This window comes from Mobula hypostoma, chromosome 4 (assembly GCF_963921235.1).
Source record: "Mobula hypostoma chromosome 4, sMobHyp1.1, whole genome shotgun sequence".
Taxonomy (NCBI): Eukaryota; Metazoa; Chordata; class Chondrichthyes; order Myliobatiformes; family Myliobatidae; genus Mobula; species Mobula hypostoma.
This window is the reverse complement of record NC_086100.1, coordinates 169,990,531-170,007,002: the sequence shown is the minus strand read 5'-3', so window position 1 is coordinate 170,007,002 and position 16,472 is coordinate 169,990,531. Positions and strand designations below refer to the sequence as shown.

General features: G+C 39.1%; 1 protein-coding gene across 6 annotated transcripts in view; it reads left to right on the top strand.

Moving 5' to 3' along the window:
* LOC134345774 (sodium/hydrogen exchanger 9B2-like) overlaps nt 1–16,472 on the top strand; it is a 180,883-nt gene that overhangs the window by 75,962 nt on the left and 88,449 nt on the right. For all 6 annotated transcript variants that reach the window (XM_063046967.1, XM_063046970.1, XM_063046968.1 and 3 more), the window contains one exon: nt 8,229–8,325. In XM_063046967.1, the coding sequence (XP_062903037.1) occupies nt 8,229–8,325 (97 nt within the window). The remainder of the gene's footprint in view (nt 1–8,228; nt 8,326–16,472) is intronic.

Here is a 16,472-nt window from a genome sequence, read left to right as displayed (position 1 = left end):
GTGGTCCAATAATGGGGATAAACAGGTATTAAGATCTCCGCCCCAGATTATTGAAAACTCATTCAATTTCGGGAACAAATTAAATAACGAATTATAAAATTCCAGACAGTCTGAGTTTGGAGCATAAACATTAACCAGAACTACCTTTTTATCAAAGAGTAAACCACTAACCAGTAAAAATCTACCATTTGGATTAGAGATAATATCCTGTTGCACAAATGTAATTGAGGGATCTATGAAAATAGAAACACCTCGAAGTTTGGCATTGGAATTCGAATGATAATGTCGACCCTTCCAGAACTTAAAAAAACGTAATCTGTCCCCCCTCCGCACATGGGTCTCTTGTAAAAATAGAATATGTGCTTTAAGTCTCCAGAATACTTTGAAAATTTTTTTCCTTTTAATTGGATGATTAAGACTATCAGTATTCCAAGAGACAAAATTAATAGTAGAATCCATAACACCTAAAGTCAATCCTCAAGTAAGGGGAGGATTGACAATAGGTTCAACCCACGAACCCGGAAAGGGAACAGAGTAAACATGAGAAACCGAGAGAGAGGACGCGAAAAATACTTCAATAATATATGCGTAGCCCAGGAAGAAAAAAACTAAAAAGTGAAGCCCCCTCCCCACCACCCCACCCCAAAAGCCTAAAGCTAAATCTAAAATAGACTAGCCAGATAAAAGCAAGCACTAAATCTACCTCCATGACTTCCGATAGATGCTCAATAAAAAAGTGTATATGTAAAAAGATCAGCTAAAGTTATAAAACAGTAGAAAAGTAAAAAATATCAAAAAGTACACCGATTAAAACGATATAATACAAAGAAAAAATAGATATATATATTAAAAAAAAACCGTTGACATACAACAAACCTTAAAATTAGGAAAGGAAAAGAAATATCTGCATAGACTGGGGAACAAAAAATTACGAAGTTTAAGGCCTCCAGGTAGGTGCGAGAAATGATGCTGTGGGAGTGGTCACCCAGAAACCCCAGGGAAGAAGGAGGAATGACGCAGTTAAAAAAAAGAATTTGGCAACCATATTAATTAAACGAAAAAAAATATTTCTGCCCTCAGAGCAAAAAAAAGAAATTAAAACCCAACAGATTAACAGACTCCAATCAGGCACTGATAATTTAATAGTACGATTAGGATGTTGAAGGCGAATGTTGATCCAGGTAACTCTGAGCATCCGACGGAGAGTCAAAAAATCGGGAAGACCGATCAAACAATCGGATCCTCAAACGTGCGGGATATAGCAGCACAGGTTTTAAATCCATCTTGTAGAATTATAACGAACTATAACGAACACGTTGGTCGCGAACCTGTTTGCTAAAATCCTCCACCAATCAAAAGCGGAGATCCGAGAAAATGATGTAGTCTTTAGGTCGAGCAAAACGAAGCAACTTTTCCTTGTCTTGATAATAATGAAAACATAAAATAACATGCCGAGGTTTGTCTGACTTGGACAAGTATAATGGGACTCTGTAAGCCCTATCCAATAGTGGTGGTTGATCAGGAAACATGGTGGAAAATGAATCTTTTAAAAGTTGAGAGGAAAACTGAATAGAGTCTTCAGATTCGGCAGATTCTTAGAGTCCAATAATCATTTTTTGACGACGCATTCTGCATTCTAAATCTTCCGGTGGTGCTCATGGAATGAAGTCCTCTTCTAGATCCACTCCATTACCTCTGATTCTTATCCTATGATCAACTACATTTAAGCTAACTTTTAAGGCACCGACCTTTACAATGCCTTGCTGTGGATTTGTCATTTGGGTGTTTTTAAGGTCCGGTATGTCTAAGAACGGGAAAAATGGCAAACCTCCTGTCAGACCGAAAGTTACCGGCCCCCCTCCGGTTGAATCGGCGGTAACTATGCAAGCGATATCGGATTTGATTCGTGCAGAGATTTCATCTAAACTGGAGAGAATCATTAATGAAATTGATAATATGAAAACAACTATCACGGAACATCAGACTGCTGTATCTAATCTCCAAGTTCATACGCAACAGAATGAACTTAAGATCGGAAAAATTGAAGAAACAATTACTACAATGAAGAAAAAACTTGAATTCCTTACCTTTAAAAATTCTGATTTAGAGTGAAGGGACTTGTCATGCCCATTCTAGGGCAGCTCACTCACTTTTGTCCCCCACTGGACACTTGGCTCTCACCTGTGGCTCCAGGTAGCTATTCGCACACGAGAGCGGCCACACCCTGGTTCACTGCTTCAGCAGGCGGGCTAAACCAGGTGAGGGTAACCTGTAGGCCTTGTACTCTGGTGAAATAGGGACATGCCTGTCCTAGCATGTGAAGTGAGATCCAATGACTAAGAAGGCGGTTCTGCAACGCTTTGTAGGGAGCAAATGACATGATGACGACACAACTATTGTTGGCAGAACTTCAGAGGTTGACGAGAAGGAGCGAGATACATCAGCTCGTTTAGTGGTGTCGCAGCAACATTCTTGCACTCAACATCAGTAAGACCAATGAGTTGATGGTGGACTTCAGAAAGGGTAAAACGAGGGAACACACACCGGTCCTCATAGAGGGATTGGAACTGGAAAGAGTGAGCAATTTCAAGTTGCTGGGTGCCATCATCTCAGAGGATCTATCCTGAACCCAACATATTGATGCAGTCACAAAAAAGGCACAACAGTAGCTATATTTCAATTGGAGTTTGGTATGTCACCACAGACAGTCGCAAATTTCTATATCTGCAGCATGCTACCACCCACACTGGAGCCCTACAATTTGCCTACGGACATAACTGATTGTCAGATGATACAATAGCCACAGCACTACACACTGTCCTTTCACAACTGGAGGAGAAGGATGCTTATATGAAAATGCTGTTCTTGGACTACAGTTCAACATTCAACACCATAATTCCCCCCAGGCTTGACAAGAAGCTCTGAGACCTCTGCCTTCACCCTGCCTTGTGTAGCTGGATCCTGGACTTCCTGTCAGATTGCCAGAAGGTGGTAAGAATAGGCTTCCTCACCTCTGCCCCTCTGACCCTCAACACAGGTGCCCCTCAAGGCTATGTACTAAGTCCCCTCCTTTACTCTCTGTATATCCATGACTGTGTCACCACCCACAGCTCCAATCTGCTAATTAAATTTGCTAACAACACTACACTGATTGGCCTAATCTCAAATAATAATGAGGTAGCCTTCAGAGAAGAACTCATCACCCTGACACAGTGGTGTCAAGAAAGCAACCTCTCCCTCAATGTTGCAAAAACAAAGGAGCTGGTTGTGGACTAGAGGAGGAATGGAGACAGGCTAGCCCTTATTTACATCAACGGACCTGAGGTTGAGAGGGTGTACAGCTTTAAATTGTTTGGCGTAAACATCACCAAGGATCTCACGTGGTCTGTACGTACAGGCTATGTGTTGAAAAAGGCACAACAGCTCCTCTTGCACCTCATTTGGTTGAAGAAGTTTGGTATGGGCCCCAAAATCCTAAGAACTTTCTACAGGTGCACAATTGAGAGCATCCTGACTGGCTGCATCACTGCCTGGTATGGGATCTGTACTTCCCTCAATCGCAGGACTCTGCAGAGTGTGGTGCGGACAGCCCAGCGCATTCGTAGATGTGAACTTCCCACGATTCAAAGACATTTATAAAGACAGGTGTGTAAAAAGGGTCAAAAGAATCATTGGGGACCCGAGTCACCCCAACCACGAACTTTTCCAGCTGCTACCATCCGAGAAACGGTACCACAGGTAAAAGCCAGGACCAACAGAGTCCGGGACAACTTCTTTCACCAGGCCATCAGACTGATTAATTCATGCTGACCCAAATGTATTTCTATGTTATATTGACTGAACTGTTGTACATACTATTTATTACAAATTACTATACATTGCACATTTGGATGGAGATGTAACATAAAGATTTTTACTCCTCATGTATATGAAGGATGTAAGTAATAAAATCAATTCAATTCATCCAGAAGGGTAGCAGAAGGTTGGAAAACAGCCATACGACTCTCTTGTTCAGAAAAGGAGAAAAGCAAAGGCAGAGAACCACAAGCCAATTAGTTTAATAGATATTATTGAGAAAGTGCAAGTCACTAATCAAAGAGGAAATGACTAATCATTGTCATAGAAAGTCATAGGGCAATGCAGCACTGATACAAGCCCTTTGGTCAAAAGAGCCCAGGCCTTCCAACTTGTCCTTCTAAGCTCCATTCTTTCATGTACCTATCCAATTGCTTCTTAAATGATATCATTGTACTTGCCTCTGTCACTTCCACATGCTCACCACCTTCTGTGTGAACAAGTTGCCCCTCAGATCCCTTTTAAATAATTCGCCTTCACCCTAAATATATGCCACCGAGTTTTGGACTCCCCCACCCTGTGGAAAAGATTGTTAATGTCTACTTTATGTATGTGTCTCATAATTTTAAACACTTCTATAAGGTTGCCCCTGATTCTGTTATATTCCAAAGAATAAAGACCCAGCCTGGCTAACCTATCCCAATCTTATGCCATCTAGTTCTGGCAACATCCTCATAAGTCTTTTCTGCACTTTTTCCAATTTAACACGTCTTTCCTATAACAGGGTGACTAAAACTATACAAGGCACTCTATAAGTGCAACTTCACCAATGACTTGTAGAACTGCAACATATGTCCCAACTGCAATTTTTAAAAAGCTATTTAAATGTACTCAAAATGGTTTTATGAAAGTTAATGTGTTTGTCAAATCTTCTCAAATTCTTTGACAATTTGACAGCAAGAATTAATAGAAGGAAGCCTGTAGATGCTGTGTATTTACATTTCTAAAAGGCATTTGATAAGAGACCACTAAGAGGCTTGTGCATAAATTAAAAGTCAATGGAATTGGAGTTAATGTGTTAGATTGGATTGAAAATTGGTTCTTGTATAGAAAACAAGGTTGGAATAAATGAGTCTTTCTAAAGGTGGTAGGAGTTTTTGGCCCTCAGTTGTTCACTATTTATATTAATGAAGGAACATTGTGTAAGGTCTCTAAACTGTCAATGATACAAGAACAGGTGAAAGGGTGTGTTGTGATAAGGATACTGTATTTGTGCAATAGGATGTAGATAGTGAGTGGGTTGAGAGCCTGGCAAATGCAGATTGATGGGGGAAGTGATAGTTCAAACATATCTCCTCCACAGTTACCATTCTAACAAAGCTGTGTGCTTGGCCCCTGCTCTACTCACTTTATACTGATGACTGTGAGGCTGAGTATAGCTCCAAATTTGTAGCTAAGTTTCCTGAGGATACCACTATTGTTGGCTGAATCAAAGCTGGTGACGAATCAGCATATAGGAAGGAGATTGAAAACCTGGCTGCTCAGTGCCATAACAGCAACCTTTCACTCAACGTCAGCACCTGGAGGTACATGCACCAGTCCACATCAAAGGTGGAGAGAGTCAACAACTTCCTCGGCATTATCATTTCAGAGGATTTGTCCTGGACTGCCATTACAAAGAAGGCATGGTAGCATCTCTACTTTCTTAGAAGTTTGCGCAGATTTGACGTGTCATCTAAAACATTGACTAACTTCTACCGATGCACAGTAGAGACTATACTGACTGGTTGAATCACAGCCTGGTGTGTGAACATCAGTGCTCTTGAATGGGGGAAAAAAAACTACAAAAAGTAGTGGATACAACCCAGTCCATCACGGGTAAAGCCCTTCTCACTATTGAGCACATCCACAAGGAGCATGTCGCAGGAAAGCAGCATCTTTCATCAAGGACCCCCACTATCCAAGCCGTGCTCTCTTCTCGCTGCTGCCATCAGGAAGGAGGTACAGGAGCATCAGGCCCACACCACCAACTTCAGGAACACTTATTACCCCTCAACTATTAATCTCTTGAACCAGAGGGGATAACTTCTCTCACCCCAACACTGAACTGACTCCACAACCTGTCGGCTCACTTTTAAGGACCCAACAACTCATGTTCTCGATAATTATTGCTTATTTATTTTTAATTTTTTTTTCTCTTTTTGTATTTGCAAAGCTTGTCTTTTGCATATTTGTTTGTTTATCCATCTCTGTCGTGTGCAGTTTTTCATTGATTCTATTGTGCTTCTTTCTATTTACTGTGAATGCCTGCAAGAAAATGAATCTCAGGATAGTGTATGGTGACATGCATGCACAGACACCCTACCCTGCAAAAACTCATTTCAGGGAGGTAGCACCATCAATTTGCGGGAGACTCCCGGAATTTCTGGGAGGGGTGGGATGTCTGCAATAGAGTAGCTCCTTAGCAGCTAGCCAGCTAGTTTAAATAATGTTAGCTATGCTAATAAACGAATGACACCTGTTAAACTCACCTCAACACAGCTTTTACAGTCTTAACCTTTTCCATGGGCAATAGAAAAGTCACTGTTGCAAACAGTGCAGCGAGCAACGCTGTCATTATTTTGACCCCTATTAGGCAGGGGTACACTTTAGTGCAGTCTGGGGTGACGTACGTTTTATATTTTCTTTTTTTGGAACACTCTGCCATGGTTCTTTTTTTCGCTCTCTCGCTCTCTCTCAAAAAAATTGATTTCTGGGACATTTTATATAATTTGCGAGCATCCGGGAACCACTATTAAAATGCGGGAGGCTCCCGGAACTCCAGGGAGAGGTGGTATGTCTGCATGTACTTTGATAACAAATTTACTTTGAACTTCAAAGATTTTGAACTTTGAAGAGAAATCAAGAGGCAGAATATTATTTGAATGGAGAAAAATTGTAAGTGAATGAAGCCCAGAAGGATTCGGGTGTTTATTGCATGGATCTAGTCTAACATGGTGAAGGCAAACAGGTTGCAACTGGGTTGGAATATAAAAATGGAGAGATTTTGTTGCAATTTTGCAGTGCGTTAGTGAGACCTCACTTGGAATAATAATGTGTATCGATTTAGTCCCTGATCCAAAAATAAAATATATGGTAGCATTGGAAATTCACTAGGAAATTCCTGAGATTAGAGGGTTGTCCTATCAAAAGAGGTTAAATAGTTTGGGTCTTAATTCTTGGGAGTTTAGTAGAAATAGAGATGTCATATTTAAACATATAATATCTGAATGGAGCTTGACAGGGTAGCTCTTGGGATGCTTTCAGTTGTGTGGAGAGTTTTGAACAAGGAGCTGTAACTACAAAAGGAGTTGATCATTGAAAGCTGAAGTACAAAAGAATTTCCTCTCACAGAGGGTAATTAAAAAGGAACATAGATCACAGAGCACAGAACATTACAGCACACTACATACCCGTCAGCCCACAATGGTTGTACCAACATTTTAACCTAATCTAAGATCAATCTAACCCTTCTCTCCTATATAACCCTCCATTTTTCAATCATCCATGTTCCTGTTTAAGACTTTCTTAAATGCCCCTAATGTATCAGCCTCTACCACCACCCCAGCAATTCTCTGTGTAAAGAACTTACCTATAACATCCTCCTATAATTTCGTCCAGTCACCCTAAAATTATGCCCTCTTGTATTAGCCATTTTACCCCTAGGGGAAAAAAAATCTCTGGCTATCCATTCTATCTTTGCGTCTTCTCTTGTAAAAGGTGGTGGATGAATATTTGGAAGATTAAGGAAAAGAGGGTATGGAGAAATAGAAGAGAAGACGCATTGAGGTCAGCGATTAAGATCATATTAAATGGTAGGGTAGAGTTTAAAGCTGGCCTACCACTGCTCCTATTTTCTTTGTTTCTGTGATTGAAAATACCACTGAGTAAAGTGTCCAAAAGTAACAACATTTTTCATGGCTGCCACTAATTAACCATCCTCTGAGACTCGCATTTTCCTTCAGGTCTGTCTAGATTTTTTAAAGTGCTAGACACCTGGAATCCACAGCCAAGGGAGAAGATCCAATAGAAACATTTAAACAATTATTAGGCAGGCACATGAACAGGCAGGGAATGGAGGTATCTAGACCATGTGCTGGCATGTGGGATTAGTCTAATGGTTGGTACTGACATTGTGGTCCAAAGGACCTGTTACCGTTCTGTACTGTTGTATGTTCTAAATCCTCAGTGCTAACATTTCAGTTTTCGTATATTATTTACTTAAATTAAAGTAAAAAACATTGACCAAGACTCAGAGAGCCTTGTTTCCTTATGGAGGGAAAAGCAGATATTTGAGCAAATTTCGAGGGAGAGAATCTTTAGGGGTAAATCTAGTTTCCTGAGAACTTTATGATAAATTGGTGACTGTTTATATCTCCTTCCTCCTTTTACAGTTTACAGAGAATGGCAAACAGAAGTATAGAACACCTAAATAATGCTTCAGACAATGATAAAACTTCACAGGCAACTCTGAAAATGATGGAGTTACAGGTATGTGTGAATTTATTTACTACAGTAAATTTATAGATGGCATTTGACTGCTACCTAGCCACACAGTCATGAGTGTAGAGAGAGTAGAACATGAATCCTGGAGATTCATCAGTGTTGATAGACCTTGCTCAACAAACGTCTACTCAAGGTCAAGCTTGTGAGATGAAGTAGATTTCATTAAATGTATTCCCTGCAAATACATTAGATGTTAACTAATGTTATCAAAATAAGAATTAAACCATGAAGATTAATTCCAATAAAACATTTTAGGTGAGTGTACTTTGCATTGTTAGTTTTGTTTAGCTATAATCAACAGAAGGTTGGTTGTGCCTACTATTTACTAATGTGGCTTGTTAAATATGGTGAAGATGTCGTCAATAGTCAGTAGTGCAGAGGTATGTATGAACTTGAATCCCTCTATAGTAGCTGCAGGGAATTTAAAATATGGAATGAGATAAAAGATTGTCTGTCTTAATAATGCTAAACAAATTATTGTAAAAACCCATCAGGTCCTTGTCTAGTCTGCTCTATATGTGATCCAAATCTACCAACTACACTTCAACTGAAAGAGAATTATGTCCTAATGCATGGATGGACAATAATTATTAATTTTTTGCCACTGATGTTCATGTCTTCTGAATGAATAAATAAAATAATTGAAATTAAACATAGTGGATTCCAGTTAATTAGGAATCAGTACATTTTGGCCCAATTAAGCAGCTGCCCCAACTTGACAAACTTTCATGGAAATATTTGCAAAGGTTTTAAACAAATTATATATTGAAATGAAATACAGAACAAATTAGAATGTTACCAATACATCTATAGTACTATAAAACTATGTATTAGTTCCTAATATTTATCTACGGAGAATAGATTTGTACACTACAATATTCTTTTGATTGATTGTAAATGCAGTCAGCTCCAGTAGGCTGGGTGGATTTGATCTACAGTGAGATCCAATGGGCAGGAACGTGGTTCAGCAATGCTCCATGAAGAGCAAAGGCCATGGCAAGGCACAGAAGAAATCATGACAATCCACTGCAACCAAGGAAGACCACAGCTATAATAATTCTTCGTACCACTGGACCCAGGCTTCCAACGTTGAGAAAGTAGAATGGCTTTTTTGCTTAAAAATTCTCCCACACAGATTTTCTTGTCATCATCAGCTATGACAAATAACCACCACCAAATGAATAAAATCACAGCAGACGCCTAGTATAGATATTGGACTGCCTTTCTACAATGCTTTTGATGGTTGCGTCCTCAAAATCTTCATTTTCATTGTAACATTGAAGATGATTGTCGATACATTCAAATTCTTTATAGTTCCTAACTTGTCAAAATAATGAAATTGTTTCATTTTCACTCCCGGCTGGTTTACAAACTTGAAAGCTTCATATGCAATGAGCAAAACGATTCTGAATAGTCCTACTGCTTATTTCTCACCGACCATCAGTGACAAAAATCACTGCTTTTTGAACACAAACACATACAACTGATGCTATTTAAAGCTGTTCGCTCTAAGTACAGTGTAGTGTCTAATGGTCACACAGGTGCAGTTGACTAACATTAGATAGAAACTGTTCAGGAACAGTCTCCTGTCCCAATTAAGTGATATAATGTTCCAAATAAAGTAAGGGAATCCAGCTATTTTCTCAAGTTGTTTTTGTTCTTTGAGTTATCTTGGATAAGCAGCTGCCTCGATTAACCGATGGCTCAATTAGCCAGTATCTACTGTATTTATACCATCACCTACTATGGGAGCTGAATGGACACCAGGACATCTATCTGTTTATAATATCATAGCTGTTTCTTGCTTGTTATTTTCTCCTTCACTTAAATTTCAATACCAGTATATAATAAGGCTAATTTCTAAAAAAAAACTTGCGCCTTCCTTTGTAGTGCCTTGTGTTATATATGTTCAGATTGAGCACAATGAGTAAATTAAAATTTCAACTTCTTGAGGGGAGTTTGAGTAGAATAAATTGGAAATTGCCTTTTGTCAATACTGAGAGTCATAGAAATAGAGTACAAGTATGACTGACCTCACAACAAGCAGTCAGTTTACTCAGAAAAGGAAGTTAGTTCAAGGAGTTCAAGCAATACCACTTTGTGATCAAACAGCAGTAATATCCCCAATAAAAGCAGATTAAATAAATATAAATGATGTCCATAAAATCAATCTCAAGTTACTTACACCAGGTTGTGACCTTCCATCATTTAATTATGTTCTTGCCTAGCTTTAATTCCAAATTACTGGGGCCTGATCTGTGTTTAGCCCACTGAAATTAGCCTTTCTTCATTTAACCAACACACATCAAAGTTGCTGGTGAACGCAGCAGGCCAGGCAGCATCTCTAGGAAGAGGTACAGTCAACGTTTCAGGCTGAGACCCTTCGTCAGGACTAACTGAAGGAAGAGTTAGTAAGAGATTTGAAAGTGGGAGGGGGAGGGGGAGATCCAAAATGATAAGAGAAGACAGGAGGGGGAGGGATGGAGCCAAGAGCTGGACAGGTGATTGGCAAAAGGGATATGAGAGGATCATGGGACAGGAGGCCCAGGGAGAAGGAAAAGGGGGAGGGGGGGAAAAGCCCAGAGGATGGGCAAGGGGTATAGACAGAGGGACAGAGGGAGAAAAAGGAGAGCGAGAAAAAGAATGTGTGTATATAAATAAATAACGGATGGGGTACGAGGGGGAGGTGGGGCATTTGACTGTTTTTACTTTGAAGTAATCTATATATTTTTCCAAAGCTGTTCTAAATTTTATAATATCATGAAGCTGTTTTCTAGATGTTCCTCCACTGATGGTTGTTGCACTTGGGCTGGTACCATCCCTTATTATCTCAGAAACGTGCCAAGAAAGTTCTCCTGAACATATGACTCAATCTATATTTGGATAGTTGGAGACCCCGTTATCACTACTGTATGGTGTTAGTACACCTGCAATTTTCCTGCAAGTCAGCATCTCAATATCGTTTCAACTGGTTGGCTCCTTATTACTAACATAAGAAAATCTGTGGATGCTGGAAATCCAAAGCAACACACATAAAATGCTGGAGGAACTCAGCAGGCCAGGCAGCATCTATGGAAAAGAATAAGCAGTTTATGTGACAGGCTGAGACCCTTCATTAGGACACTTACTACTTAGTCCCAGTACTGTAATTATAGTACATCTCTGCTGTTCCTTAAATCTAAGTGTATTCTGCCTTTGATCCTTATAGGGCATCCTTTCTGTCTGGCACTATAATATTCTCCTTAATCAACGCCACTTTCCTTCCTTTCTTCTCTTCCCTGTCTTTTCTGTACATTGTTTATCCAGAAATATTCTGAATCCATTTTTTTTGCATAACCTGGTCTTTTCATTTTAACTATGCCATCACAATCCCACGTACTTTATAGGACCTGCAGCTCATTGCCCCGCTAATTAAACTTCTTGCATCTGTCTGTGTGCACTGCGAATCAATTTCAAGCTTTTACCTTTAGTCTGGCAGCATTGAATGTGGTGGTGGCTTTGTGAGCAGTGCAGGTGAAGGGGTAATAGATCCTTCAATGTTGTGAAGGATGGGTGTAGTCTTGTTGACATGCATTGTTCTGTTAATTTGTACCTTATCACATTACCTGCCCTTCATTGATGAGTTTCTGCAGAAGAGGACTTTGAGCATGTCCATCAGTCATTGGTTACTATGGAACATGCTATAGGCTCTGCGAAAGATTAATACAATGAATCATCTGGGATACTTTCCCAAGTAGACTATAAAAGCTATTTATTTGGTTGAATTCTTCATTAGAATTCAAGCACCAAGAGCTTGCAATATAGCAGTGAAAGGGGCCCTCACCTTCAGATTCTTCCTGCACAAAGTCTACAAGAATGGTCAGAGCCGTCTGTATTTCCTGAGGAGACTGAGGTCCTTTAACATCTGCCGGACGATGCTGAGGATGTTCTACGAGTCTGTGATGGCCAGTGCGATCATGTTTGCTGTTGTGTGCTGGGGCAGCAGGCTGATGGTAGCAGACACCAACAAAATCAACTAACTGATTTGTAAGGCCAGTGATGCTGTGGGGATGGAACTGGACTCTCTGATGGTGGTGTTTGAAAAGAGGATGCTGTCCAAGTTGCATGCCCTTTTGGACAATGTCTCCCATCCACTACATAACGTACTGGTTGGGCACAGGAGTACATTCAGCCAGAGACTCATTCCACCGAGATGCAGCACTGAGCGTCATAGGAAGTCATTCCTGCCTGTGGCCATCAAACTTTACAACTCCTCCCTTGGAGGGTCAGACACCCTGAGCCAATAGGCTGGACTTGGACTTATTTCCTGGCATAATTTACATATTACTATTTAACTATTTATGGTTTTATTACAATTTAATTATTTATGGTGCAACTGTAACGAAAACCAATTTCCCCTGGGATCGATAAAGCATGACTATGACTATGACTATCAATCCAGTTTCATGCTGCCCTCAAGGTTGCTGTGGTGTGAATGAGACAATCGTCCATCTTCCTGAGTCCTGTGCATTTTCCAAGAAAGCCTGGAGAAATATAGTTCTTTATGAGCAGCTGTAGAACAGAAGACTGATCTATGAATTGTTTCATGTGACCAATATTAATTGCCGCTGGAAGATTATCAACTCAGTGAAAGACACAGTTTGGTCTGCCTGAAACTTGTTGATCTTCCAGTGTAAGGAGATGGCCTTAAGTGAATATTGCTGACTACATTATTCCTTTGAGCAATTTCAAATTCCTGGGTGTCAATATCTCTGAGGATCTAACCTGAACTCGTATCGATGCAGCTACAAAAGAAAGCATGACGGCAGCTATATTTCATTAGGAGTTTGAGGAGATTTGGTATGTCACCTAAAACACTCTCAAATTTCTCCAAATGTACTGTGGAGAGCGTTCTAACTGGCTGCATCTGGTTTGGGGGTGGGGGGGGGGTGCTACTGTACAGGATCAAAGTAAGTTGCAGAGAGTTGTAAAGTTGGTCAGCTCCATCATGAGATTTACCCTCCGTAGTATCCAGGACATGCCCTCTTCACGTTGCTACCATCAGGGAGAAGATACAGAAGCCTGAAGACCCACACCCAGTGATTCAGGAACAGCTTCTTCCCATCTGCTATAAGATTTCTGAATGGATATTGAACCCATGAACACTACCTCACTACTTTTGTATTTCTGTTTTTGCACTACTTATTTAATTTAACAGTATATATATATTTATATTATATATAACTGTAATTCACAGCTTGTTTTCTTTTCTATTATTGCATGCCACTGCTGCTGCAAAGTTAACAAATTTCACAACATATGCACTGATATTAAAACTGATTCTGATTCTGACTCATTCTAATGTTTTGAATAAATAGCTGTGGAAATGATGGATGTGAAAGTTGTCATCTCTCAGAACTCCAGAATAGTTCCCACAGATAAAGGTAACAACTGTAACCCCATTAGTTAAGAAAACTGGTTGGTGTGACTTTATGAATAGAGAAAACACTGGGATCTATTAAGGAAGTGATGTACGATTGAACGGTACTAACGTATAAGGGAACCTGGCTATCCTTGTTCATGAAACACTGGCAGTTAAAATGCAAATATGGCAATCATTAGGAAGACAGGTAGTACGTATTTGCCTTACAAGTTGATAAGATTACAAGATTTATGGAGTTAGTGCAGGCAGGTGGCACTGAGGTTTAAAAAAAATCAGCTATGATTTTACTGAATGTCAGAATAGACCAAGGGGCCAAATGGCTTACCCTTACTATTTCTTAGTTCTTATGGAATGCTTATTATTTGCTTGTTAAATGGAATCTATCTCTATATCTGATGCATGTTGCAATTGGCAAATTGCTTCAAATAATTTTCTTTGTACCTCCACATTGAAGGAGTCTATTGCAGTGTATTGTGAAGTACTGAACAATTTTGAACTAAAACGTACATTAAACCTGTCGTTGTAACTGGGCCATATTTTTTAATGCTTGCATTGCTGTTGCCAACTTTTAATGTTTGGACATTGATTAAATGCAGATAAAATTCCAACAAGTAAAATATCCAGATAAAAATTCCCTATTTCGTGCATGTTACTGATTCATAATCAGTTCCTCTTTTTCTAAATTTTGTCTTTGACTTTCAACCCCATTATAATTCATTTACATTTAGATAACAGCTTAGCAGTGTTTGAATTAATTTTGGAATCAAACTCAGTTTCTAAATTTATGGATTATATTAAACTTTGTGGGCGTTGTATAGTTTACAGTACTTAAAACTCAGACTGAAACAAATTACAGGAGGACATTAAAAGCTTGTAGAATTACAAATAATGGGCAGATAAAGTTTCATACCAATAAATGAAGGTGATAGACTTTGGTGGGAATAATAGTGAGGTCACTTGTTATTTGGAAGGAATATGCATAGGTTAGAGAGGAATAAATAGGTTATGGAGTAGAGTTACGCTGAATTGTAAAGGTGTGCCACAGGATAGCAAGGTCATCAATAAAGCAAACCAAGTATTGGCATTTATTTCCAATGGAACAAAATTGAAAAGTGAAGAAACCATCATAAACCTATCTTGAACCTTGGTTAGATCACACTTGGAATACTGCGTACAATTCCAGTTGCCATATTATAAAAAGGGTATGGAAGCACCAGAGACAATTACAAGGATGATTTCAGAAATGTGAGGGCACACGTGTCAAAAGAGAATAAACAGACTGGGTCTCTTTGTTCTGAGCACAAAGATTGAGGAGTGACCAAATGGAGGTCTTTAAATTAGGTTTTGATAGAGTAGATACAGTGACAATATTTGAATTTGTGTGATGGGAGGGCTTCAGTACAGATCAAGAAATCCAATAAGAATTTCAAAGAAACTTCTTTACCTAGAATGGTAAAATCTGGAACCCGCTATCATGAAGAAATTGGAATAAATAGTGTAGATCTATTTCAAATTAGCTGGTTGGGCAGAAGAGAATAGATGCTAACTCCAATTAGATTTAAATAAGAGAAAGAAAAGAAAGCTCAAGTGATATAAAGCTAATTTAGGGATAAGCTCTGACCTCTCTCTGTGATTTATCACTATGGGACTACTTCTACTCAATTTTTTGTTCCTACAATGGATACTCCTACAAATCTGTTCCACTAGCAATGTATTATGTCCACCTTTTGTACTGTAGATCAATGTTACTTATTTATTGAGATACTGCATGGAATAGGCCCTATAAGCCACTCCACCAACAGTCCCCTGATTTAATCCTAGCCTAATCACAGGACAATTTACAATGACCAATTAACCTACCAACCAGTATGTCTTTGGACCGTGGGAGGAACCCAGAGGATCTGGAGGAAACCCAGGTGGTCTTGGAGAGAGTGTACAAACTCCTTATAGGCAGTGGCAGGAATTATATTCCTCAATAATGCTATGCTCCAGACTTTCTTATTTCTTTGATTTGAGAACTTACAAAACAGAAGTAGGAATAGGCTACTCATCCACTTGATCCTGCTCTTCCTTTTTTTTATATTTTACTTTTATTTGGATAAGGTATTCGCAAGTATTACACAAACTCTTTTACATATAAAACTTCAATTTTTTATATATGTATAAATCTATATATATTCATACATTCATAAGTACACGTTCATGTTTGCTCCTACCCACAGACATATTTATCCAATCCCTGTGTACTTATTTACTTCATTTTATTATTTTCCCCCAAATCTTTTCCTTTACTTGTATTAATTCCATGTTTTCCAGAAATAAAACAGTGAACATTCGAACCAAGGGAGCTTACGTTAACACTATTACTATGTTGATGAGGAAAACAGTATGAACCCTTAGGAGAGTCATCTAAAGTCTGCTCGCACTGGGTTTATAAATTCCTACCATTTATTCTAAATTTGATAAAATTTTTATTTTTGAATTCTCAGAGAGTAAGTCATCTTTTCCATTTTAAATATTTCCAAAATAATTTCATGCCAATCTGCCAATGTAGGTGATATTGGATTTAGCCACTTTCTGGAGATTGATTTCTTACTTGCTGCTAAAAGGGCCAGCAGCAGCTTTATATCTTTCTTCTGTTCCAAAAACAATACATGCCCCAAGTACAGAGTCTCAAAGTTCAGAGGTATCTGAGTCTTAAATACCTTAA